The 26719-nt window shown below is 43.3% G+C and overlaps 1 protein-coding gene across 5 annotated transcripts in view; it reads left to right on the top strand.

The window, feature by feature from the left end:
• BCAT1 (branched chain amino acid transaminase 1) overlaps window positions 1-26719 on the top strand; it is a 226942-nt gene that overhangs the window by 25148 nt on the left and 175075 nt on the right. For 2 of the 5 annotated variants that reach the window (XM_089920387.1, XM_089920386.1), the window contains exons 2-3: window positions 13941-14012; window positions 24471-24671. In XM_089920387.1, coding sequence (XP_089776513.1) covers window positions 13941-14012; window positions 24471-24671 — 273 coding nt within the window. Of the gene's footprint in view, window positions 1-12074; window positions 12851-13569; window positions 13867-13940; window positions 14013-24470; window positions 24672-26719 lie in introns of those variants that run through there. The other 3 variants (XM_089920385.1, XM_089920389.1, XM_089920388.1) reach the window with 3 other exon arrangements.

Below are 26719 nucleotides of genomic sequence, written 5' to 3'. Positions count from 1 at the left end.
CCCAAGCTCTGCCGGGAGGGAAACATCCATGGAGCAAGCAAGCATCTTGCCAGTTCTCTTTTCCCATCTCCCTTTTCTCAACAGCCTTCTCCCACGCTCCAGGAGAAAAGCTTTTCTTTCATTCACTCCAAATTGCCCAGCAAACCACCAGAGCACAAAGAAATGGACAGTTCAGATGATGTGTCAATAAAACCTTTAAAATTAAGTCCTGATAAACCCACTGCTGGGCTCCACTCCTTCGTCTTATTGCTGTTCCTCGTCTGGGGTGGAGAACGGCATTAGAAACAGGAAGTTTTGCTGTGTGTTGTGATAGCCTGAATTTGGACTATGTTTAAGATCGAGGCAGCAGGAGCAACAACTTTTGTTGAAAAGCCTTGCCTCTTCCATCCCCTGACTCTGATGAATCGTCTCGCCTGGTGAGGAACATTGAGGAAGGCGGCCGTTATTCATCCAGGTGACAGACACACGGCACTGTTCCTTCTGTGCCTTATCTTTCCACGTTAAAATGAGAGTATTTGAGGTTTATAGAAAGCATGCTGGAAATGACAGATATACAAGGCGTGCCCTTGGCCTTTTCACCTCGAGAAAGCTTGATGGCCTCTCATCCCGTTTGTTTGCATTTCTCTTGCATATTTGGAATGATCTCAAAGAGCAGGTGGTGATAAGTGTCCTGTTTACCGTTCTGATAGGGAATGGCACATCTTACAGCCAAAGGGACATATCTGAGAGAAGTTAGTTAGTATTTTATATTTTCTTGAACATATATTACACTCACAGGAAAGGCATTTACATTAACTATTTCCAAAAGTTCACTGTATTCCAAAATACCTAACTTTCCTTTGCTGTATATCTTTTGCTCATGTCAATCATCAACCACTCCTCATTTTTCCTACTTATCAAGTACTTATTAAAATTAGTTTATCTTAATGGGAATATGTTGTGGATTCTACTGTAAATAGTATACTTTACAAACATGTATAAAACTTAATACATCTACCTTGATCGTGGCCCAAGGCCTTTTCTTTCTGCTGTTAATTTCCTCAAAGTAGATTAACTAGCACTCTTAAAAGCAGAGCAGCTGCTTTCGGTTGGAAACAAAATGTTCTCTAAAGCAATCCAGGATCTAATACTCTGGATTTAAAAAAACAAGCCTCATTTAGTTAGGATTCATTTCTCCCTCTCAGAAGTTGATATGTGGTTCTATGTCTGTAAAATCCAATATTATAAGCATAATTATTTCCAAACATGAAATGAAATTTCTTATCTTTCTACCTAGATTCTTCAGGTGTCTGTTTCTCTGTCCTTCTGTACTCCTTTTTAGGGTACGTCAAGATGACCCTAGTGTAGAGACTTGCCATGCTAAGGATTTCTTCTGTGTATGAAGGAAAATGAGAAGTGCCAGTGAGGGCGAGAGGGAGGGCAGGAAGGGAGAGAAAGCAAGAACTTCAGAATTTGCAGAATCCACCGAGCTCAGGAGTCTGCACTTTGTCTGCGAGCCCAGTGGTTTCAAGGTGGTTGTGTACCCCCAGGATGTGCAACAGAGACCGCTGGGGTGTCAGAAGCATTGATTATATTTATGTTTTTTCTAACATGTAGGAAAAAATGAAATTGTACGTATATTTAACTCACATGGGTTGACATGGGCACCATCTACTCAGTCCATCGGAGGGTCATAGTCACTGACTTTGAGCACTGAATGTCCCGAGGCAGTGCAGGGGAAGGGTCTCCTGTGCAACCTTGAGCATCCTCTTTCAGCAGAGGGGGTTGTGACTGTGACAGTTTATATGAGCCTGGTTAAGGGGCTTTGTAGATTAAGTCAGCCAGTGTTAATTGATAATCCTTGAAAAAGGGACAACTACCTTTAACAGATTTCTGCAAACAGAATAAAACAAACACAAACAAAATTCAAAGCATATATCATCAGAGTCTACAAATAATAAATTCTGGAGAGAGTGTGGAGAAAAGGGAACCCTCCAACACTATTGGTGGGAATGTAAATTGGTACAGCCACTATGGAGAACAGTATGGAGCTTCCTTAAAAAAATCTGAGAATAGGGGCTTCCCTGGTGGCGCAGTGGTTGAGAGCCCGCCTGCCAATGCAGGGGACACGGGTTCATGCCCTGGTCTGGGAAGATCCCACATGCCACGGAGCAGCTGGGCCTGTGAGCCATGGCTGCTGAGCCTGCGCTCCTCAACGGGAGAGGCCACAACAGTGAGAGGCCCACGTACTGCAAAAGAAAAACAAAAACAAAAAAAAACAAAAAAAAACTGAGGATAGAGTTACCATGTGATCCAGCAATCTCACTCCTGGGCGTATATCCAGAAGAGATGAAAAATCTAATTTGAAAAGATACATGCACCCCAATGTTCATAGCAGCACTATTTACAATAGCTAAGACACAGAAACAACCCAAGTGCCCATCAACAGAAGATGTGGAGATACACACACACACACACACACACACACACACACACAATGGATATTACTCACCCATAAAAAAGAATGAAATATTTCCATTTGCATCAACACGGATGGACCTAGAGATTAGTAACTCAGACAAAGACAAATATTATATGATATCTCTTGTATATGGAATCTAAAAAATAACACAAATCAACTTATTTACAAAACAGAAAAAGACTCACAGACATAGAAATCAAACTTACGGTTACCAAAGGGCAAAAGGGAAGGGGAGGGATAAATTAGGAGTATGGGATTAACAGATACACACCACTACCTATAAAATAGATAAACAATAAGGATTTACTATATAGCACAGGAACTATACTGAATATCTTGTAATAACCTATAATGGAAAAGAATCTGAAGCTGTATACCTGAAACTAAACAATATTTTAAATCAACTATAGTTAAATTAAAAAATATAAAGTATTAGTGATATAAAAATAAGGAAATAACAAAAACAAAACAGCTAATATTTTTCCAATTCTACTTATTTGTTTGTTTGTTTATTTATTTATTTACAGCTGCATTGGGTCTTCATTGCTGCATGCAGGCTTTCTCTAGCTGCTGCGAGTGGGGGCTACTCTTCCTTGTGGTGCGCAGGCTTCTCTTTGTTGCAGAGGATGGGCTCTAGGCTCATGGGCTTCCGTAGTTGTGGCTCGTGGGTGCTAGAGTGCAGGCTCAGTAGTTGTGGCTCATGGGCTCTAGACAGCAGACTCAGTAGTTGCAGCGCATGGGCTTAGTTTCTCCACGGCGTGTGGGATGTTCCCGGACCAGGGCTCGAACCTGTGTCCGCTGCATTGGCAGGCAGATTCTTAACCACTGCACCACCAAAGAAGTCCCTATTTTTCCAATTCTTATTACAGCTTCTCCATTATCCATATCCCGAGATAGAAATACCAATGATTTAATCAGAACTGGCAAGCAGTGGAGCACAAAATTGTGGTATCATCATGAAGACTATTTAAAAGGGAATTCTATCTACTGTCATTAATGATTACTTAGCCCTTCTGTATATTTGGCCTGTAGCCAAAGATGGTAGACGAAAACCACCATAATTAGGAAGATATTTAAAAATGCTAATTATTTCATGTTTATCTCATCTTTTTTATTCCTATTTTTGTGTATGACTTATGTATTAGGTTACTTTCATAAACGACTATATATGTTAGGCTTGCAAGCTGTTTTGGTTAACATTGCTATATAATCAACTAACCCAAAGCTCTGTGGCTTAAAACAATGTTTTACTGTCTCTCATGGTCCACAGATTATCTGGGCTCAGCAGAGTAGGATTTTTCTTTTTTTTAACTTTTTATTTTATATTGGAGTATAGTTGATAAACAATGTTGTGTGGGACCACCCTGGCGGTCCAGTGGTTAAGATTCCATGCTTCCAATGCAGGGGGCATGGGTTAGATCCCTGGTTAGGGAACTAAGATCCCACATTCTGCATGGCGTGGCCAGAAAACAAACAAGAAAACAATGTTGTGATAGTTTCAGGTGTACAGCAAAGTGATTCAGTTATACATATACATGTATCTATTCTTTTTCAAATTCCATTCCCATTTTGGTTGCTACATAATAGTGAGCAGAGTTCCCTGTGCTATACAGTAGGTCCTTGTTGGTTAACCATCTTAAATACGTACATGTCAATCCCAAACTCCCTAACTACCCCTCCCCCCCTTCCCTTCTAGTAACTATAAGTTCATTCTCTTAGTATGTGAGTCTTAGCAGAGTACTTTTAACTTAGGCTGAACGCTCAGCAGGGCTGGATGCTCAAGATGACAACTCACACGGCTGGCAGCTGGTGCTGAATGTTGGCTGGGAGCTCATCTGGGACTGCTGACTAGTGAGCCTGTACATGGCCTCTCCCTCATTTGCACTTCTTACAGCATGGCGGCTGGGTTCCAAGTGAGGGAGTCCCAAGCACCTTCCAAGAGGAAGGATGCAGAAGCTGCCAGGCCATTTAAAGTGTACGCCTAGAATTGGAGCAGCATCGCTTTTACATTTCTGCTCTATGCTATTGGTCAAAACAGTCACAGGGCCCACCCGGATTCAAAAGGGTAGGGGAAAACTCCACTTCATGATGGAGTCGCACAGAAGAGCAGATGCAATGGGAGAAAATGTTGTGGCCAATCTTTGGAAAATACAATCTGCCATGCATGCTATCAGTTTTTAGTGATGGGTTTACAGTTGTAAAATTTGGAGCCACTGAAACAAGTCAGAATTGTAGGTAAGATCACAGTCTTGAGGGCACACTGATTTAACTAACAGCTCTTTGATCTCGGGAAATTTAAGTAATGTCTCTGAGTCTCTGAAAATCAAGGAAGTAGAAGTTATGGTGTGTGTGTTGGGGAGGGGCTCTTTTGAGTATTAGGTGAGAAAATGTGTACCCAAAGTGTTACGGAAGCAAACCTGGGTCCACTGGCCCGTGCGTTGTAAAGCCAATCTACTGACGCCAGGTTGTGGTGAAGGAAAGTGCAGCGTTTATGATAGAGCGCCAAGCAAGGAGTCCAGGGCAGCTACTGCTCAAGATCCCTGAACTCCCCGATGGGCTTTTCAGCAAAGCATTTTTACTTTTTTTTGTTTTGTTTTGTTTGCGGTATGCGGGCCTCTCACTGTTGTGGCCTCTCCCGTTGCGGGCTCAGCGGCCATGGCTCATGGGGCCAGCCGCTCCACGGCATGTGGGATCTTCCTGGACCGGGGCACGAACCCGTGTCCCCTGCATCGGCAGGCAGACTCTCAACCACTGCGCCACCAGGGAAGCCCTCAGCAAAGCATTTTTAAAGGCCACGTGAGGGAGGGGCGTCGCAGGGTGCACAATTCTCTAACTGGTTGATGGTGAGGTAACAGGGCGGTGTCACAGGGGTTCACATTATCAACCCTTAGGCACCAATAGGTCTGGGGGCTTCGTACTCATGATCTTCAAGTAGTTTTCTTCCACCTGGTCGTGGTTTTTAGCATCTGTAAAACAACTCCGGAAATGTGCATCAGATACCGTTATCTACGTACTTCGGATAGGAGCTAAAGCAGAAGATATGGGGGAGGGGTCTGTCCTGGGAAGGCCCCATAGGGTCCTGCTTGGTTACAAAAGTGCCCAGGACATCATAACTGGCTGGACCAGTAGCAGATATCATTATGGTTTTGAACTGGGGAGTGACTAGTTTAGAAAAAGCTTTTCAGAGCAAGCACTCTGAGGACAGCATGGAGGATGTAGGAGGGAGGAGAGGAGATGGGAGATCAAGAATGGAGTGGGTGGAGGGACCACCTGGGGGACTGTGGCCGAAAGAGAGGAGCAGCGATGAAGGAGAGAAGCAGGTGGAGAAGAGAAATGCAGGCAGAGTCTCAGTGTGACTTGGGGACTTACTGAACAGGCCAAGAGAGGGAAGGGAAAAATCTAGAGCCACGCTTTTGTGATTGATCTTTTGTAGACTATAAGTAAATTTTTCTTTTTTTGCCTGCCCCCTGCCCCCGCCCTATAAGTAAATGTTATTAAAGATCTGTTCCCATGAAATCATAAAGTCCTGATGAAAAGTTGTGTGAAAGTCGTATGTTTTTTAAATCAATTTATTTTACTGGTAAAAGTTATTATTCAAAGTGGGAAACAGGACACTAAAGATGGCATGATCATTAAATTTAAAGTGAGTTAACTGTTATGGGTTGAATTGTGTCCCTTCAAAAAGATATATTGAAGTCCTAAAACCCCAGTAACCTGTGGATGTGATCTTACTTGGAAGTAGGGTCTTTGCAGATGTAATCAAGTTTAAATGAGGTCAAATTGAATTAGGCTGGGCCTTTAATTCAATATGACTGGTGTCCTTATGAGAAGAGAAATAGAGACACAGGAAAGGAGACACCTGTGATCTCCCATCAGAGGGTGAAGGCTAGAGCTGCAAGCCAAGGAACAACTAAGGTTACCAGAAGCTGGAAGAGACAAGGAAGGATTCTCCCCTACAGGTACCAAAGGAGGCATGGCCCTGCCCACCCCTCTTAAGACAGTAAGTTTCTGTGGTTTTAAGTCACCCAGTTAATGGTACTTTGTTACAACAGCCTGAGGAAACTGACACAGTAACTACAGTTGACCCTTAACACGGGGGTTAGGGGCAGGGACCTTCCATGCAGTTGAAAATCTGCACATAACTTAGAGTTGGCCCTCTTATCCGAAGATCTCATCCGAGGATTCAACCAACGGGGGATCGGGTAGTACTGTGGTATTTACTATTGAAAAAAATCCAATCTGTGTATGAGTGGACCTGTGCAGCTCAAACCTGTGTTGTTTGAGGGGTTAGTTGTATATACAAAGAACTGCTAATTTTACTTGGGTAAAGGAGGCATGGCATAAAAAAGGCCAACTCAGAATTCTTTTGTCAAGATTTATGGTCATAGAAAAAAATTATTATTGACATGGAAAGGTCAAGTCAACCTTTCCAACGATGGGGTGTTCTCAGGGCAGGAAGGAGCTGTTTCTCATCCATCTGTGTCCTCCCAATGCCAAGCAGAAGGCATGCAAATAATAGGTGTGCAGTTTGCTTTATGAGCCAAACTGAGCCTCTTTTTTTTTTTAACAAACTTTACATTAAAAACAAGAAACACTTGAAGTGCTAGATGTAGATTTTTAAGATTTCTCCTCATATGATATAGTTCTGATTATTAATATACCTAACCTAAGGGCTACACATTAGTGAAAAGCAATCATGGTTTTTCATTTAAAGAAACAGAAAAATAACAGCTGACATTTATTGAGCAATTATGAGATGCTAACTAAGACTGCTGAGTGCCTTATACAGTATCTTCATGTTGAATCTCATCATTGCCTTGTCACTTACTCTAATTTAAAATGTGAGACTCAAAAGAGGTTAGTCATGTGCCAAAGATCATAGAGCTGATAAGTGACAGAGCCAGGACACCAGCTCTCAGCTATGGTGAAACTTATAACAATGCCCCCAAACTGCACTAAGGCCAGAGCCACATATGGCTATTTAAATGAAAATGAATGAAAATTAAGCAAAATTAAAAATTTAGTTCCTTAAGCACACTAACCACATTTCAACCTCTCAATAGCTACTCGGCTTGGTGCAGAGACAGAACATTCTCATCATTGCAGGAAGTTCTGCTGGAAAGCATTGATCGAATCCCTTAACAGTCACAATACGTTGAAAGCCCATATGATGGGTGGTTAAGGGAAGAGGTGGAATAGTAGAAGGATGAGAACAGAGGAAAAGGAAGGAGAAAGATTTAGAGAGAGCAGTTCATGGAGAAAGGAGCCTAGATCTACCGGTAGAGTGGCCCCTGAGGACGTTTTTAGTCTACTATATTTGTAAACTTTGGCAGTTAAAATTCCAAAATATGTTAAATACATACTTTAAAAAAATTAGAGTTGCAATTCAACAGATAGTTAAGTCTCAGTTGTGTGCCTGGCATTGGGTGAGGGGGGATTCCTAGGTGAACAAAATGGACACAATTTCCCATCATCAAAATTAGAGCAAAATTAATCCAATAATTAGAATAAAGTATGACAGTTATTTTGTAGTGGAAAGAATTCTATAGAAATAAATAGCAGAGGGACCCATGTAGCCTAGACAGGGCTTAGAAATGTCTCCCCAAAGAAGTGCTGTCAAATAATCTGAGAAAGGAAGGATGAGAGAGGCAGTGGGCAGTAGCAGGGGGGTGTTGCAGGCAGACAGCCAGCTGTGAGAAGGCCTGATGTCAAAAAGAAGGGCTGAACTAAGTTACACGGGTGGCTGGAGAGAGGAAGAATAGCAAAAGGTGAGCCAGAGAGCCAGGGACAGGTGGGGGAGCTTGCTAAAATATTCTGTCATAAGGATGATGTAAAGCCTGAAGATTTTTCAGCCAACAAGAGATATGTTCAGATTTGCATTTTGAGACAATTTCTCTGATTGACACGCTAAGAATGGCTTAATGGGAAGCAAGCCTGGTTACTTGGAAGCTATTTTGTTCTAGGATGGCGGTAATATGGCTGGAAAAATGGTGATTGTCATGCTATTTGGAGCTAGAATGTAGACGGTGGTGATCACTTGGTTGTGTCTGAAGGATGACACTTATATTTCTGGCTGGGGAGACTTCATAGAGTAGGGGTCAGTAACCTACAAGCCAAATCCACTCTGTACTGTTTTTGTAAATACAGTTTTATGGGAGCACAGACATGCTTGCTCTTTTATGTGTTGTCTATGGCTGCTTCTGTGATACAGTGACAGGTTTTGAGTAGTCGCAGCAGGGACCACATGACCCTTGAAGCCTGGAATATTTACTATCTGGCCCTTTAAGAAAATGTTTGCCAACTGGGATAAATTATCATTACCTACAAGGTATTAAGATTTACTAGGGAAGGCTTTAAATAATTTACATATGTTACATATGTTATGATAATCTATCTCAATCGGCAAACATGAAGTGTTTGCTATTGTCCCATTTTACAGATGAGAAAACCAAGGCAGAGATATGACATTCTCATTCACACCCATAGCTTCAGTGATCACCACCAGTGACTTATCAAATGTTTACTTCTAATCCAGACTTCTCATTTGAGCTTCAGACAGGCTCAATCTCTCTAGCAGCCTTGTATCTCTAACAGCCAGTCTCAGAGGCACCTCAAAACTCAATAGGCCCCAAACCAGATTCCTGCTCACCCTCTCAAACCACATCATCTGGGCTTCCCTGGTGGCGCAGTGGTTAAGAATCGGCCTGCCAATGTAGGAGACATGGGTTCGAGCCCTGGTCCGGGAAGAATCCACATGCCGCGGAGCAACTAAGCCCGTGCACCACAACTACTGAGTCTGCTCTCTAGAGCCCGTGAGCCACAACTACTGAAGCCCGCGCTCTAGAGCCCACGAGCCACAACTACTGAAGCCCATGCGCCTAGAGCCCGTCCTCTGCAACAAAGAGAAGCCACCACAATGAGAAGCCTACGCACCACAACGAAGAGTAGCCCCCGCTCACCACAACCAGAGAAAAGCCCACATGCAGCAACAAAGACCCAACGCAGCCAAAAAAAAAAAAGCAAAACAAAACCACCTCATCTTTCAGTGTTCCATTTTTCTTGGTGAATATCACAACGAGAGAAGCAAGCCAGAATCCAGGGAGCCCTCCTAAGGCCCCTTGCCCTCCCTTGTTTCTTCTCATATCCAATCTATCTAAAGATTGCTGAAATCTGACTGCTTCTCCCCATCGGCATCACCTACCACCTGCCAAGTCCAGCTTTTTAATAGGATCATCTCACATGTGGGCTCTGTTAATAGCTTCCTTATAGCCCACTCCACCCAGGCCCTCCTCTAATCTCCAAGCTGCAGCCAGAGGGCACTTCAAGCCTGTCAACTCCCACCCCCATTCCCTACCAGATCCTAATCTTTTGAACGTTTTTTCTCCTTCTGAGGATTCCTGGGGCCCTTTCATTGTGGTTTTACATTGTTTTGTTGTTTTTTGAGTTATTGTTCAGCTAACTGATAGAAATGCAAAATAATTCTTGTCAGTAGACATGCAAATCAATTCTGAAGGTCAGGGTTCAACTAACATCTCTCCTCCACTTGGAAGAAGCCAGTTTCATGTCCATTAGCAACTTCCTTTAACAATTCACTAACCCAGTAATGTGTCTGTTCTTTGAACCAGTTTTAACCTGTGCCTGGTAACTTCATTAAATGAGTTAGATAAACTCTACAAGTTCATTTTATATCTAAATGACAGTCATACTTTTACCTTTTGGGAAAACGTAACCTTTAACTCTCTCTCTAAGGCACTAGCTGGTTGGCTCTCTGCCTCCCCTCCCAGGCTCACCTTTGATGGAGCCCCCTCCACATGTCTCTCCTCCAGCCCTGGCTCTCTCTCTTTTATAAGTACCACATTCCTTCCCTTCTCAAAGATGTCCTTTCTGCCTGGAACTCACTTTCATCCCAGACATTCTTCATCCTTTCTTCCTATAGTAAATTTGTTTATCCTCCAGATCTTTGCTCAAGGATTTCTTGCTGGAAAGCCTTTCCAGACCTTTCTGAGTCAGTTACATTCCATCATTCCATCATTAGAGGCTCTTAAAGCACAGGCAGCACTGGCTACATTTGCAATTTCACATTTGTGGGATTAGTTAACACTTTTTTAACACGAGTAACATTTTTCTATTTGGCTGGAGGCAATGCATGGTAATAGGTTGGAGGTGTGCTCACATTGCATCTCCAACACTTAGCCCACTGCCTGCACAAATGTTACATACTTATGAATATTTTAGACAGATTTTTGACTGTAAGCACATTACTGCTCAGGGGAGAGGTGGGCTGAAAAAATATGTATTAAGAAGTCATCAGCATCTAGATGCTGCCGTGAAAATGCACATGAAGGAAAACCACTGGGTTGAGCAAAATGAAAGCTACTAGGAACCTTGTGTAGGTGGAATAATTGGACAGAAGTCAAATTATAGTCACTTGAAAGGGAAGGAAATAGAAGCAGTTAATACAGATGGCACTTTCTCAGAGTTTGGCTCTGGAGGGGAGGAAAGGTCAGGGTGGCCCTGTAGTAAATCTTTAATAACACCATTCTTGTATCACACGTGCTTTCTTGGCTGAAAAGGGAGGATTTACAGGTCACATTTAAAGTGGCAAGAACATTGGAGTTGTATAGGATCTACCTTTAAAGCAGCAATAGGCTTTGAATGAACAGTACAGTGTAGACTTTTAAAAAATTATTTATTTATTCAGGGCTGCGTTGGGTCTTCGTTGCTGCGCGCAGGCTTTTCTCTAGTTGTGGCGGCCGGGGGGCTACTCCTCGTTGTGGTGCACGGGCTTCTCACTGCGGTGGCTTCTCTTGCTGCGGAGCACGGGCCCTAGGCACACAGGCTTCAGTAGTTGTGGCTCGCGGGCTCTAGAGCGCAGGCTCAGTAGTTGTGGTGCACGGGCTTAGTTGCTCTGTGGCATGTGGGATCTTCCCGGACCAGGGATGAAACCCATGTCCGATTCTTAACTACTGTACCACCAGGCATGTCCCAGTGTAGACATTTAAACCAACATTTTGAACGCAAATAAGTTGTCTGTAGCTCTTCAACTAAGGGTTTCTTACTTTTAGGCTTGGGGCAGGAGTCAAAAACTGGCAGCCCTAGAGTATACTTAATCTGTATATCTTCTTTACTTGTTCAATTCAATTTTACATTTCTTTAAAAAGGACTCTGTCCAATAAAGGTGTGAAAAATATAAAAATAAAAATAAATAAATAAATAAAAAAGACTGGCTTTTAGTGACATGTGACCTGTCAGGGCTCCACCCCAGCATAAGAGGCTTTTCTATGCCTAGTATTAAGGGGAGAGAGGAAGGGAGAAGTGAATGCAGTTTTCTGAGCAATAAGATTAGAGCTGTATTGTCTTTAGGGCTGTATGAAATCAATTCTAAAAGCAGACTGGATTTAACCACTTTTACCCAAAATAAACTGCTCTCTCCCCTTCCGAAGGTCAAATCAGCACAAGTCACCACTTCCTATTAATTTAAAAGCCCAGAAAGGCTCATAATTTAGGTTGACATTGCTTCAGGAGCACACAGCAGACAACAGCCATTACAGTCTTCCTTTTCCCTCTTTCTAAATGTTGCCATCATAGGCCTACCTCAAAAAATTGTCAAAGCTGCTTGGTTGGGAACGCGTGGTCTACTTTGCCTGAAAGCGATAAATGGGTTGGGTGGGTAGGTGGGACTAAGTGGCATCAAGGTGTTTGGGGAGAAACATCTCTTAGGGGATGTGAACCTAGTAGCCCCGTAACACCCCAAGTTACAAATCCGACTTGGGTAGGTGGCGGAAAGAAATCTAAAACCCGGATTCACGTTCTTCTCCTTCAGTTTGCGCGTGGAGGCTGGTGGCAGACAAGAACCCAGACACCACTGCCAGTCCCGGCTGCAAACTCTCGGGGCAGGAAGGGGGAGGGAAGCAGAAACTGCCTCTTGTGGGCTGGTCGAAGGAAGATCTGCCCTGATGTAAATTAATTTCCCCGAGGTTGCCTTCCCCTGGGCGGAGGGGCGTTTCCAGGCCCACCCAGGCGTTGTTTGGTAAATAAGGATGCTTGCTGAGTGCTTGCTGCCAGAAAGGCGCTCCTGCACTCTCGTGCCCTGGGGGCTGGGACTACGGCTTGGGGTTTCCCGACCGAAGGACCACAGTGACCAGACAGTTGAAGGTTTCTCCCCCAGGGATGCTGGAGGCGCTGCGCTGTTCCCTGCGCCTGGCCCCGGCCTGGGGTTCCGGGTGTTGGCGGCCGGCTCCGCGCGGTCTGTGCGCTGGAGCTTGGCCGCGCCGCCCGCTTTCGCGTCCAGCCGGGCGCTGCGTGCCGCCGCAACTCTCCGCAGCCGCGCGCTCCCGGAGCCGCCCCATGGCCAGCCCTCCCCCCGCCGCCGCAGCCCTCGCCCGCCAGGTACCCCGACCCCGGGCGTTCGCGGGCGTAGGGGTGGGGCGGATTGGACCCCGGGTCCCGGAAGCCCACGGGCCCGGCCGGGCGCGCTGCCGCTGTTTCCCGCACCATCCTGCTTCGCCTTGCACCACCGTGCTGTCTCCATCCGGGAGTCTCCTCTTTCCCCAGCCCTGCCCGAAATCTCGAGTCCCAGCCTGCGAATTCCTCGGAGAAGCCCCCGCCAGACAGGTCTAAAGTCCCGCCGGGGACCCGCTCCGGAGCGCGGCGCGGACAGCCACGGGGAGCGTGAGGGTCGCCATGGAAGCCGCTTTGGTGGAGGAGGGGTTGGTGGGGGGAAGCGGAATTTCTGGGCTGCCAGAACTGACAGCCGCATCCTGCGTGCCTTCGCCACCCCAAAATATTTTGACCGCAGCCTTCTGCCTCCTTGGATTCCCTTTCTTCCTCTTTCCCCTAGTGATGTACCAGATTAGGCTTTTTTTTTTTTTTAAGATCTTCACCGTTTCCAGTTCGACCTGTTTCCATTGTGTCCTTAAGTATGTTTAAAATTTACCCCCTAATTCCATGCGGTTTTGTCTTTCACGTGTGGGGTTTAGTGTCCTTGCGCCTGTATCGGAGGACCCTGCCCGTAGAGAAAATGGTTCACTCTGGTCCCCATCCTTTCTCTAGGCTTGCTATTGTGCGCCCGTGATCGACAAGACCACGAGGCTGAGCGCGCCCAGGAGGTTTTTTCTATAAATGGCTTAAAGCCCTAGTCTAGACTATTTTCTCGGATAAAAGGGGGAGACAATTACCTTCTTGTTCTTTGCTGGTGAACCCTGGCTCTGTAGGGCGAACCTGGAATTTAACCAGTCTGCCCGAAGCCGGCTGTGGAGGACAAAAACAGCCGCGACCTCCGGCAGGGCAGAAAGAGAAGGGCAGCCCTCGCAGGACGCTCTCCTTTGGGGCTCGTGCCTGGGTGTTTGATTCTCCTTTTCCTGTTTGCTTGGGGACCGGACCGGAGCGGAGCAAAGGGTGTGATGGTGAGTGATATTGATTACCCCAGACCCCAGTTACCCACCTAGTTTTACTTAATGGATTTAATTCTTCTTTTAAGGACTGCAATAATGGATGCTCCGCGGAATGTACCGGAGAAGGAGGATCAAAAGAGGTGGTGGAGACTTTTAAGGTAAGTTATTTGCCAGAGGCTAAGAGAAACAGCAATTCAATTGAATACAGCCATTTCTTGTTGAGATTGGGGCAGTTTTCACTGTACGGGTTTATACAGTAATTTAGATAAGCTGCCATGCATTTTAAATTCCACTCTTCCGGGGGAAAAGTGGAGAGCAGTGCAGTACAGATGTGTCTAAAATTACCTGGCAGTTAATTGCTTATTTTATTTCATGAATTATAAAAGTTTTCTTGGAAAGTAACCAGTTCCTGAATTTCACCTAGAGGTTTACATGATTATATAATACTTTTAACCCTTCACCCTATTTGTGGAAAAAGTTAAACTCATGTATTTCGTCTTTAAGCAGCAGCTAACATTTTACAGTAAAAGAGGAAAAATGGCTGTATTTCCTTCTTTTCTCTCTAAATTATGGAATTTATATATTAAATAATCTCATACATCACAGAGGAATAGTGAGGAGCAAAAGAGAACGAATCTTGTAAAGTACTTTAAAAATCATAAAATCATAAATGTAAGGTGGATTATCATTTTCTCTATAATTCATTATCTCCACCTACTCCCAACCCCCCACACCACAGAGACTTTTGCTTTTTTTTTTGTCTCCTTCTGCTCTTCTGCTGCCTGTTTCAGTCACTGTCAATTGTCATCCATAGCACAGAGTGTCCTAATGATCTCACATCCTGGCAGGGTTCAGAGAGGGAGTGAAACTTGACTCATCAATTTCACTCATACCCTGCTCTTACTATGTGCCAGGGACTGTGCTAGGCATTGGAAATCCAAAGATAAATTTAATATAAGGTCTCTGCTCTCAGGACTTTTTAAAAACCAAAATATAATAGGATATAGTAATAAGTTTGTGAATTTGCTCCTTGTCCTTTAATGTCCTCTGTAACCCAACAGTCAATCTACTCTGCTAGCCTATGAAGACTAAGCTCCTAATACATCTGAGGGACTTAGATGTTGAGATGTGGGTCCTTGAAAGAATGAGATAAAGAGGAATTCTACTTCATAATCTCTGAGGGTCATCTTATATAGTAAATTCCTCAAAGGTTATAGATAAATTAAAAATTTCCCCAAAGGCCTTTATACTTTTATACATAGAAGAATTGTTTGCAAAATGAAGAGTTAATTCATCATGTAAGTAATCTTCTCTTTGTTAATTTAGATTTCAGGTAAGGAGGGGTGTATTGATAGTCTATACTCATGTATTTGCATATCAAAACATGAGTGGTAATGGTGGTTGTATTCACTGTGCAAATGTGATGAGGTAAACGAAAAATGAAATTGATAATTTGGGGGAGAAAAATGGTGGCTTTTACAGGATCGTGTTGGCTTTGGACGTATTCTATCTCCCTTTTGATCAACTCCATTTATAACTTTTAAATTGCCTTTTGGGTCTCATGGGTAGTTTTCACATTGCATCTCTTCCCCCATTTTGATAGTCATTTTAACGTGAGGAAACCGTTATCCAAGAGTCCAGTAATGAGATGCCTTATTACTGGGAAATCCTACAGAATCTTTCTGTGGACTCCAGGGTTGTTCCTTGTTTCAAGGTCAACTGTCTGTTTCTTCCCATCCCCCCTGCTTCCACAGAATGTGCCGCTCCAAAAGCCCTAATTTACTCCTATTCGTACCTCCTTATTAGATTTTTAGAAAGTGTCTGTAAATGATAATGAACGTAGCACCCATGGTTTTCCAAATAGAGCAAGACATACGCACTTGTTTTAGAACAAAGTTATGCAACATCTGATAGAGTTGTAATGCAGAGATAGCCTTTGAAAGTTTTAAGTGCCAATTCAGAGAAGTACTGATGCCATGTTGCCTGAATGCCGGCTGATACAGCCCTCGGGTGCTCTCAATCCAGTTGCAATAGCTTGCTGTGTCTTCCCCATCTCAGACCAAATGGTTCCCCAACCACACATTTTGAGTCAAGAAATTGTGGTTTTTAGTATGCCCTGTTTTTGTCAATATTTCTTGCCATTTCACAATCCAGTCTTTGTGGCCTTCCAGATTCTTCCACAAGTATATGGTATCCTGACTTTGAAGTCATCAGAGACCATTGGAGCATCGGAAAGAGCACTAAGTTGAGCATAAAAACATAAAAAAGGCTTTGCCATTAACTAACCTGATCTCAGGGCAAGAGGGTCCTACCCACTATGGGTGGTCTTAGAGGTATTTTAAAGAGAGGATTCAGAAAAATAAAAAATACGTACTAGGCCTTGATCATTCTTCAAGTTGGCTGTCTAAGGGTTTGGAATAACAACAACATCTTTTATGAATTATAGTAGTACGAGTTTTTGTTTTCAGTTTTGTTTTTACACAGTCGGTTATGTTGAGATATCCAAAACCGTGAAGATAAATCCAGGTTTAGTGAAGTTTAGAACAGAATTAATCGGACATGATACTGTGCTAAATGAGAGGCTAAAATGATAAAGAGAAGTGACTCCCATTTCCTAATTGTTCAAGTCAATCTGAAGGATTTTATAGAGGAAACCAAGCATTTTGGAGAGTGGGCTGTCTATCTGGAGGGTTTGCATGAGCAGTAGGTAAGGCAAGTGTTAGGCAGTCGGAAAGCTGAGGATACCCCAGACTGCTGGGCTGGGTGAGGGTACTAGTTTCCACATTTACTGCTGGAGGAAGAAAGGAGGGAGTTTGGATAAACTGGAGGCACCTGATGTTCTGCTTTACAAGTGGAAGAAATAATGGAGAAAAACAGGTGAGGGTGGGAAGACATCTGTAGCCAAGTTTTAGTCCTTCTATCTCTTCCCATGTTAGACAAGAATATATAAGTGTTCAGGCACTAGGCTAATGTGTACCGCAAATACAGCCCCAGACACGTTCCTTGTTAACAGAACTCTGATTTTGTTCACAGTTCTCCAGCCGGCCCTGGATGACAAACCTGCCTTCCCAGCCTCCTTTGCAGCTAGAGAGATCACTATGACAGATTTCTAACCAATAAGGCATAGGGAATTTCTGGGAAATTTTTGCTTTTGCGGTCAAAGGGAACAGATTTGTCTGGTATTGTCCTTTTCCTCCCCTTTCTTTGGACTTTTATTAGATCATTAACACTGAAGCTACAGCTACAGCTGTAGCAGCCTTCTTTTGACCCAGAGGAGACGGCCAAGAAAATCACAGAGCCTTGACATTAACGGGTGCTGGCAGGCCTGGCTCCTCCAGACTTGTTATGAGAAAACCAGCTCCTGTTTGGTTTTTATTTACTTGCAGCTGAACGCATTGATTGGTAAATGATAAAAGGTTTATGCATAACGTTAGTGAGAGGTAGAATTGTAAAAGGAAGTTAGTGCCTTGCTTGGGATCCTTGATTTTGGGGTTAAAATATTTGGACTCGAGTCTGTAGCCATTTAGCTGTTCATGGACTTTTGAAGGTAATGATTAAACATGTGATACTTGAAAGTACAAGTGTCTTAATTCAGTGATCGATATGGGAGGCAGGGTTGGGAGAATGCTGTGAGAATGATAAGCTCAAAAGTAATGAACAGGGCTTCCCTGGTGGCGCAGTGGTTGAGAGTCCGCCTGCCGATGCAGGGGACACGGGTTTGTGCCCCGGTCCAGGAGGATCCCACATGCCGTGGAGCGGCTGGGCCCGTGAGCCATGGCTGCTGAGCCTGCGTGTCCGGAGCCTGTGCTCCGCAACGGGAGAGGCCACAACAGTGAGAGGCCCGTGTACAGCAAAAAAAAAAAAAAAAAAAAAAGTAATGAACATGCAAAGAAAATAGAGGAAAAGTACACAATGAACGTGCTAGCAGAGGTCATCTCTGGGAAGTGGATATGTAGTTGCCAGGTAAAAGATGGAGATTTTTACTTTTCATTTTTCTTCTTTCAGTATAATTTTTTGAATAAATTAAGGATTAAGAAGTCTGGGCTTCCCTGGTGGCGCAGTGGTTGAGAGTCCGCCTGCCGATGCAGGGGACGCGGGTTTGTGCCCCGGTCCGGGAAGATCCCACATGCCGCGGAGCGGCTGGGCCCGTGAGCCGTGGCCGCTGAGCCTGCGCGTCCGGAGCCTGTGCTCCGCAACAGGAGAGGCCACGACAGTGGGCGGCCCGCGTACCGCAAAAAAAAAAAAAAAAAAAAAGTCAAGAAGTAGAAAGTAATATGAATATCAGAGATAGAGACCCTGTTTTGAAGGAAATATTATGTGTTCCATTTTAGACATATTCAGTTTGAGATTACCAAGTTCATATGATTGCAAGAGAGTAAGTGGCTTTTGGTAAGTATTTACAAATCTGTGAGATTTGAATCTCTGTCACTGGTTCTCAGCCTTTCTTGTGCATTGGCATCTCCTGGAGAGCTTGAAACCAAAACTGATGTGGAGCCCCACTCCTGAGTTTCTTTTGCACTGAGCTTAGGTAGGGCATGGGCATTGATATTTTTCTTAAAAAAAAAAATCCTCCCAGGTAAGTCAACTCAGCAGCCAATGCCGGGAACCATTGCTGTTCAAGCTGATGAAATCTTCAGGGGAGATGGTGTGGTGTGGCTCTCAGCACTGACTGCACAGTTGGAATCCACTTGGGTAAACATAAACAAGCACCCCCCTGCTCCATCCTTCTGCGATTCTGGAATGGGGTCCAGTTTAATGTTTTTTAAAAACCTCCATGGTTGAATCCAGTGTTTGGCCAGGGTTGAGAACACAGATGCCAAGAGGGGAAGTGTAGAGGCTCAAGGAAAAGGCTCAACATTACCCACATTCTCTTATTTTTCCACCATTTAAACTCTCCTCCTTCCTCCAACTTTGCTCTTCCATACTTAGTAAAAACAGCAAGAAATTAAAGCATGGTAGCCTGGCTCTAGTATTATCCTTCAAATTACCTGGAATGGAGAGAGAAACTGGGTTTACCTTAACTGCCAGCAGTGTCTATGGTACTGGTTCCTGGGAAAGAAAGAAGATGGCATACAATCTTGGTTACACAGAGCCAGGGCTCAGGGAGAATTGGAATGTCGGTCAGTATACAATGGAGTAACTGGTTCTGTCAGCCCCTCCCTTTCCTGCATCCCCACCATACTGGCTCTCTGCTGTTTCCTGTACATGCCAAGTGTGTTCCCACCTCAGAGCCTTTGCACTTGCTCCCTCTGCCTGAAAGACTTTGCCCCTAGATATCTAAATGACCTACCCTCTTCATTCAAGTTTCTGCTCAAATGTCACCTCATCAGGGAGGCCTTCCCTAACGCTTCTATCTAAAATAATGCTTCTCTTTCCCACTCTGTCCTTTCAAGCTGCTTTCATTTTCTTCTTCATAGCACTAATCACCTCCTGACATCTATTTATCCATTTATTTCTTTATACTGTTTTTCCCTCTCGCTAAGAGGACTCCCCTGAGTTTCTTTGTGCCTATAGCAATACAGGTACATAGTAGCTCAAAAACTGTTAGGTTAATATGTTACTGAATTGATCAACCAGACCTTGCCGGGGTCCTAGCCTGGGCCAAGACCCCAGTTTTTCCCCCAGGGAGGTTCTTTTTCCAGTCAGATTGTGCAGCCAATAACAAAACCAACGCTGAGATTGGAACAGCACAAGCTTCATTCAGTGGTTAAAGAATGGAGAAGTGGGAACCTAGTTCATTAATCAACTTCTCAACCCCAGTTGGGCGGGTCAGGAGGGTCAAGGTAAAAGGAAAGGAATTGCAAAGAGTGGGAGGAATATTCATGAGTTATATGAGAACAGGGGTGTGATTTGAACCCAGAACTGATGCAGCTCTCCTTTTCAGTCCTTGTACGTGCTTTTCATGCTTTTCCGGTTGTTGTCATGGCAATCGTGAACTGTCACGGTGCTGGTGAGGGTGGCATTTAGCTAACTTATTACAATGAGCGTATAATGGGGCCCAGGGTCTAGTGGAAGTCACATCTTCCTCCATCTTGGGCCTACTTGGTTCTAACCAATTCTTGTTTTTTTCTTTCAGCTTCGTCCTGAAACTTAGACTGAGTTTCTATTGGTTTCTATTCAAGGGAGGGGAAGGGATATGATTCTGGGGTGACAACCTTCGTAACAGAATGAATGAATAACACTTGTTCACAGAGGCTACCACCTGTCTTTGGCCGGCAGCAAGTGCGCCTGAGAAGGAAGGCTGAGCCCTTGCATCTTGGTATCTGCTGTGCTTGTTTAGTGCACTACCTGAGCCACTGTGCTGGTGCAGTGTTCACTGAGTGAATAAAAAGGCAAAATACTAAGAATAATAAAGCAGGTGAGGAAGGAAGAAGAGTGAAGGAAGGAAAAAATAAAAAGAATCACCCTACAGTTTGATATGAGGCAAAGCCATAGTCTTGTTTTTGAAATCTTCTATGCAGATTGTTGTTGGAATAAAGTTGTATATATTCCATTGCCTATTGGTTTCATGGCAGGTATGGTTACTGGAAAGCCTAGAAATCCTGAAAGGTAGATGGACCCAGTGTGGTTTGCTTCTTGTTGATTAGCTAATGATAGAATTGTTTGTTTGTTTTTTTCACATCTTTATTGGAGTATAAATACTTTACAATCTTGTGTTAGTTTCTGCTGTACAACAAAGTGAATCAGCTATGTGTATACATATATCCCCATATCCCCTCCCTTTTTCGTCTCCCTTCCACCCTCCCTATCCCACCCCTCTAGGTTGTCACAAAGCATCTAGCTGATCTCCTTGTGCTATGCAGCTGCTTCCCACTAGCCATCCATTTTACGTTTGGTAGTGTATATATGTCAATGCTACTCTTTCACTTCATCCCAGCTTCCCCTTCCCCACCCCCTATGCCCTCAAGCCCGTTCTCTATAACTGCGTCTTTATTCCTGCCCTGCCACTAGGTTCATCAGTACCACTTTTTAAAATTCCATATATGTGCATTAGCATACGGTATTTGTTTTTCTCTTTCTGACTTGCTTCACTCTCTGACAGACTCTAGGTCCATCCACCTCACTACAAATAACTCAGTTTCGTTTCTTTTTATGGCTGAGTAATATTCCATTGTATATATGTGCCACATCTTTATCCATTCATCTGCTGATGGACACTTAGGTTGCTTCCATGTCCTGGCTATTGTAAATAGAGCTGCAATGAACATTTTGGTACATGACTTTTTTTGAATTATGGTTTTCTCAGGGTATGTGCCCAGTAGTGGGATTGCTGGGTCATATGGTAGTTCTATTTTTAGTTTTTTAAGGAACCTCCATACTGTTCTCCATAGTGGCTGTATCAATTTACATTCCCACCTACAGTGCAAGAGGGTTCCCTTTTCTCCACACCCTCTCCAGCATTCATTGTTTCTAGATTTTCTGATGATGGCCATTCTGACTGGTGTGAGGTGATAGATACCTCATTGTAGTTTTGACTTGCATTTTTGTGGTTTTGATTTGCATCATTGTGGCTTTGATTTGCATTTCTCTAATGGTTAGTGATGTTGAGCATCATTTCATGTATTTGTTGGCCATCTGTATGTCTTTGGTAATGATAGAACTGTTTAGCTAATGTTAGAAATAGCAGGTGGAGGAATTCCCTGGTGGTCCAGTGGTTAGGACTCCACACTTTCATTCCCGGGGCCCGGGTTTGAACCCTGGTTGGGGAACCAAGATCCCGCAAGCTGTGGGGTATGGCCAAAAAAAAAAAAAAAAGGAAGAAATAGCAGATGGGAGGTTGAGATTTTTTTTAGTCTTTTTTTTTTTTTTTTTTTTTTTTTTTTGCGGTACGCGGGCCTCTCACTGTTTTGGCCTCTCCTGTTGCAGAGCACAGGCTCCGGACGCGCAGGCCCAGCTTCCGTGGCTCACGCGCCCAGCTGCTCCGCGGCTTGTGGGATCTTCCCGGACCCGGGCACGAACCTGTGTCCCCTGCATCGGCAGGCGGGCTCTCAACCACTGTGCCACCAGGGAAGCCCTATCTTACTTTTTTTTTTTTCCCCCCTCCCCTTCCTCCCTCCCTATCTTACTTTTGAAGAACCATGCAAATTACTGGTTTTGTCACTGGGAAAAAAGAAAAAAAGCTAAGGTCTGTTGCCTTTGCAATGTTTCAGATGTATCCAGAATTCAGGGATAAAAAACTCACCCCTTCTACTCACTTTCTCTGCTACATTTTCACCTACTTTCATCTTTCTGCTTTTGTTTTGTATCTTACGGCTCTCCCGTTATTAAGAAACTTTTATTAATAGTGTTAATAGGTAAATTTTTGCATTAAGTTTGTCTTACTATATTGATATAGTTCTAGATTTTTCTTAGCCCAGGATCCCCCCAGCCACTTTTTCAAAAAAGCTAACTAAAGCAAAAGCACAGGTACTTCCTTGTGGAAGAATACTGTGAAACCATTCATGTAATAAAAAGTTTGTTAGAATTTCACTCACTTTAAATCCCGGCCATCTTCTGTGAATGAGTCTGTCATTCATTACGGAGTGCATCTGAAATCAACCAAAGTTATTTTCAGCATTTAAGAGAACTTTACTGCTGTCTGTGCCGGGCACTGTGCTAGGGCTGAAGATTTAACTGCAAATACTCTAGCCAGAGTTCTTTTTTTTTTTTTTTTTTTTTTTTGCGGTACTCGGGCCTCTCACTGTTGTGGCCTCTCCCATTGCAGAGCACAGGCTCCGGACGCGAAGGCTCAGTGGCCATGGCTCACGGGCCCAGCCGCTCCGCGGCATGTGGGATCTTCCCAGACCGGGGCATGAATCCATGTCCCCTGCATCGGCAGGCAGACTCTCAACCACTGCGCCACCAGGGAAGCCCCAGATTTCTTATCTAAACAGTCAAGAAGGATTGGCAAGCTTTTTGAATGGGCCAGATAATAAATATTTTTGGCTTGAGGGTCATCAGGTTTCTGTCACAGCTGATGGACCATGCCATCAGGTGAAATTTGCCCAACATCCTACCTAGTCTAGAGGATAAGGGGAGAGAAATGGAATTCAAAGATCAAAACAATTTAGCTGGAATAAATTTATTTTCTTGCACTTAGTAAAGGGTTTTAGGTTAACTTACTTACTTGGATTAAGTACTGATAGAAGAAATTTTTTCCCCAAAGTTTTGCATTTTACTGGCATATTCCAAAGTAGCGTTACTAGACTGGCCTGAAAATTACAGTTAATATGTTGTCCTTAATGCCTTATACTTTGTAATGTGAGCTTTCTGGTTGTTTTGAAATAAATAACATTTTTATGTTATTTGGCAGCCTGAATGGGAGGGGAGTTTGGGGGAGAACGGATACATGCATACATATGGCTGAGTCCCTCTGCTGTGCACCTGAAACTATCACAACATTGTTAATCGGCTATACTCCAAGATAAAATAAAAAGTTAAACAAAAAGTAAATAACATTTGTAGCCTAAATGTTTTTCTAAAAATAACTATCATTCATAATATATCAAGTGACTGAAGCAGCTATAAAGCAGTGAATTAATCCGAAGTAATTAGATTATTTGAAAAATAATGATCAGAGCTGGTGATACGAAGTGAAATTCTGTATTTGATTTTGGGGGGAAATGACTACTTTTGTGTATAGAAAGAAGTGGAGTCTGATCTTCCTTAGAACCTATTAACAGCTTGAACTTGTCCTTGGTTAGTTTTGTTTTTAAGTGGTCTAAAAGCTCCTTCCTCTGTGGTTTTTGTCAGTATTCTACCGCTATTGTATAGTTGGTGGTGCTATTGTCTATGATCCGGATGCTTACGTGTTGGCCATTTGTAATAGGCAAGCCGGCTGTGGAGAGCTGGTGAAATGGGGCTGTGTGAAGTTGTTTCCTATTACTCTTATTTATCTTTCTTTGAATAAGGGGTCCTTTGTTCACTGTTTCCTCAATACAGAATAGAGGATTTATATCTTAGTGTTCAATCTCTACTTCTGTTTTCAACGAGGAAAACATTTGCTTCACTCTGCTTGCTGCCTGTCCCCTACGATGCACCCAGAGGGTTTTGGAAGCCTTCTGCCAAGAATTCTTTGGGGGAGCTGGAGTATAACCATCCCAAGAGCTGCAGTTCTTAATGACATTCTTTTTAGTTTAACAAGTCATTGTGAGTGTTGCTGTTTTCATTCTAAGACCCCTCTTTCTTCTTTCTCGAAGGATCCACATGGGTTCTGTGGCGGGAGTGAAGAAGAGATATGTTCTTTTAGCGTCATTTAACTCCATCTACTCTTTTGTCCCTGTTTCTAAATGCCACTGAATTTTGGTTCTGATATTTGTTCGGCAGTATACATTGCAGAGATTTCTTTTTTTTTTTTTTTGCTGTGCCCTGCGGCCTCTGGATCTTAGCTCCCTGACCTAACCACTGGACCGCCAGGGAATTCCCTACATTGAAGGGATTTTAAACAACAGTCCAAATTCTGAATGCAGGCATGATTTGCTTCTCTCACACAGTGTTAAGTTTCTGCGTTAGTTGCCAACATTTAAAAGTCAAATGACGGCCAGTGACTTAAATTGTATCTGTCTTTTTACCCTCTGTCTCATCTAGCCATGGATGTTCAGTTACTTTTCTTTAATGGTGCTGATTTTCTTCCCCAGGCTAAAGATCTAATAATCACACCAGCCACCGTTTTAAAGGAAAAACCAGACCCCAACACTCTGGTTTTTGGAACGGTTTTTACGGATCACATGTTAACAGTGGAGTGGTCCTCGGAGTTTGGATGGGAGAAACCACACATCAAGCCTCTTCAAAACCTGTCATTGCATCCAGGTTCGTCGGCTTTCCACTATGCAGTGGAAGTAAGTACTTGGGAATTAATGACGGCAACATGCTTGGTCTTCACTGGGGTTACTAAGTAGCTCCCCCGCTCAAATAGCTTTAGGGCAGCAGGGCTTTACCATATTAACTAGAGGCAATCATAAATGGCCTGTAAACAGTTGTATTGAGGGTAAGTCTTAAGAACTGAATTTTCAGATAATCTTGAATTTTTTAAAATCTCAATTAAAAAATCATGTAGCTGGTAAGCACGCTGTAGGGTATACAGAAATAAAAATATAATGTGCACATGCACTTGTAACATCGGCTTATAATATCATTTAAAAACTTATTTAGAGCAAATGGGAATGACAGTTGGCAAAAAAATTAGCAACCAAAAAGCCTGTACTGTTAATATTTCACTAAATCACCTCTCTTAGATCCTCTAATGATTGAGGAGAGGTCATTGAGTACAATATTATATTTAATTTTAATGCTAACTGCATGGTTTTATGACAGCAATAACTTGTAGTTAGGCATGTTAAGGGACATGTAATTAAATGTCATCCTTCAGGCACGAGTGGGATAATTATAAGCATAAAATATTAAATAGTTAGAGGGTGCGTCTCTGGTCCTTCTCAGGATACACACTTAGCCAAATACACAATACACTCCCCATTCCCTTGACCCCAGTATATTTTACTCTTTTTTAATGTGTTAAATATCTTTCCTAGAATATTGGGGTATAGAAATGAAGCAATGGCCTACTTACTAGGAGACTAAAAGGTGGTAATAGTAAATAAATATTCAGAATGATAATGATAAAATAACTACATTTGTTTATTGAAATCCTGCAATATGCCCTGTACCTAGGTATCTTATACGGGTCATTTCATTTAATTGTTTTAAGTGAAAAAGCATATGGTTAATTATTCAGGTTCTGGAGTCAAACTTCCTGGGCTGAAAGCCTGTCTGTGGTCATATTATTTTAATCCAAAAGTGAACGTACGAATAATCTCCTTGGATTTCTTTCTCTTCCACTCATCAGCCCTACTGATTTTAGAATCCTTTTGATTTTATTTTTAGAGCTACAATTACATGTGGTTTTGTTGATTTCAAAAGTATTTTTTGATAAATATGTGAAGATTTCGAAAAGTGAAGGAGAGACATGTGAAGTGTGAGTAGGGAACCTGGATGAAAGACAATGCAATTTTATTACAGTTACTTCATTTTTCAGGTTGATATTAATATTTAGTGAGATAAAACGTAATTTGAAAAAATGGACAACATGTACTATTTAATGAATACTTATAAATGAGTGCCCACGTAGCTACCACCCGAGTAAGGAAATAGACCTAGACCCTTTGAGCATCCCAGAAGCCTTCTCGTGTCCCTTCCACATCATAAACCCTGTATCTTCTGGCACTCGTTATTCTTACTTTTGTGGTAACTTTTCTTTTCTTTTCTTTTTGGATTGTATGTATCTCTAACACTACGGTTTTGCTTCTTTCTGAACTTTGCATAAGTGGAATTATAGTGTGCATGCATGTGTGTTTGTGTGTGTGTGTGCGTGTGTGCGTGCGCCCGTGAACCTGTTTGAGCTCAGTGTTATGTGAGCTCTAAGCATCCAGGACCAACCCTAATATCTGTGGGTCCTGGGACAAATGTACAAGCAGAGCCACCCCAAAGTCCACCCTCTATCTCTTTCTGTCCTGGCTCCATCCTGTACCACAGGGGGCCTCGCACACACACGTAGATGCCCACACCACTTGCAAACAGATGACCCTTGGCCATCTTTGGACTTAGATGTGGACATCCTGGTAGTCCTGTCTGTTCTTAAGAGGATGAAACCAAGGATGCCCATTGAGGCCCTGAAAACAGGATCAGGGCCGTTTGGGTAGGGAATTCTGGGGAACTGAGTACTTGGAGTCTGTCTAGAAAAAGGATTCAGCCAACTACTTGCTCCAAGGGGGTCACAGCTGGAGAAAGACAGGGGTGAGAGGCCCTCTAAAGTGTGAGGCTCTGGGCAGAGGCCCAGGTTATCTGGGTCAAAGAGTGGTAGGTACCACATCATATGCTCCTTGAAGCAATA

This window comes from Delphinapterus leucas, chromosome 11 (assembly GCF_059928025.1).
Source record: "Delphinapterus leucas isolate spDelLeu-1000000601 "Yukka" chromosome 11, BTC_Dleu_Yukka2, whole genome shotgun sequence".
Classification (NCBI taxonomy): domain Eukaryota; kingdom Metazoa; phylum Chordata; class Mammalia; order Artiodactyla; family Monodontidae; genus Delphinapterus; species Delphinapterus leucas.
Note: the sequence above shows the minus strand (reverse complement) of the source record. Positions and strands in the feature narration are given on the sequence as shown.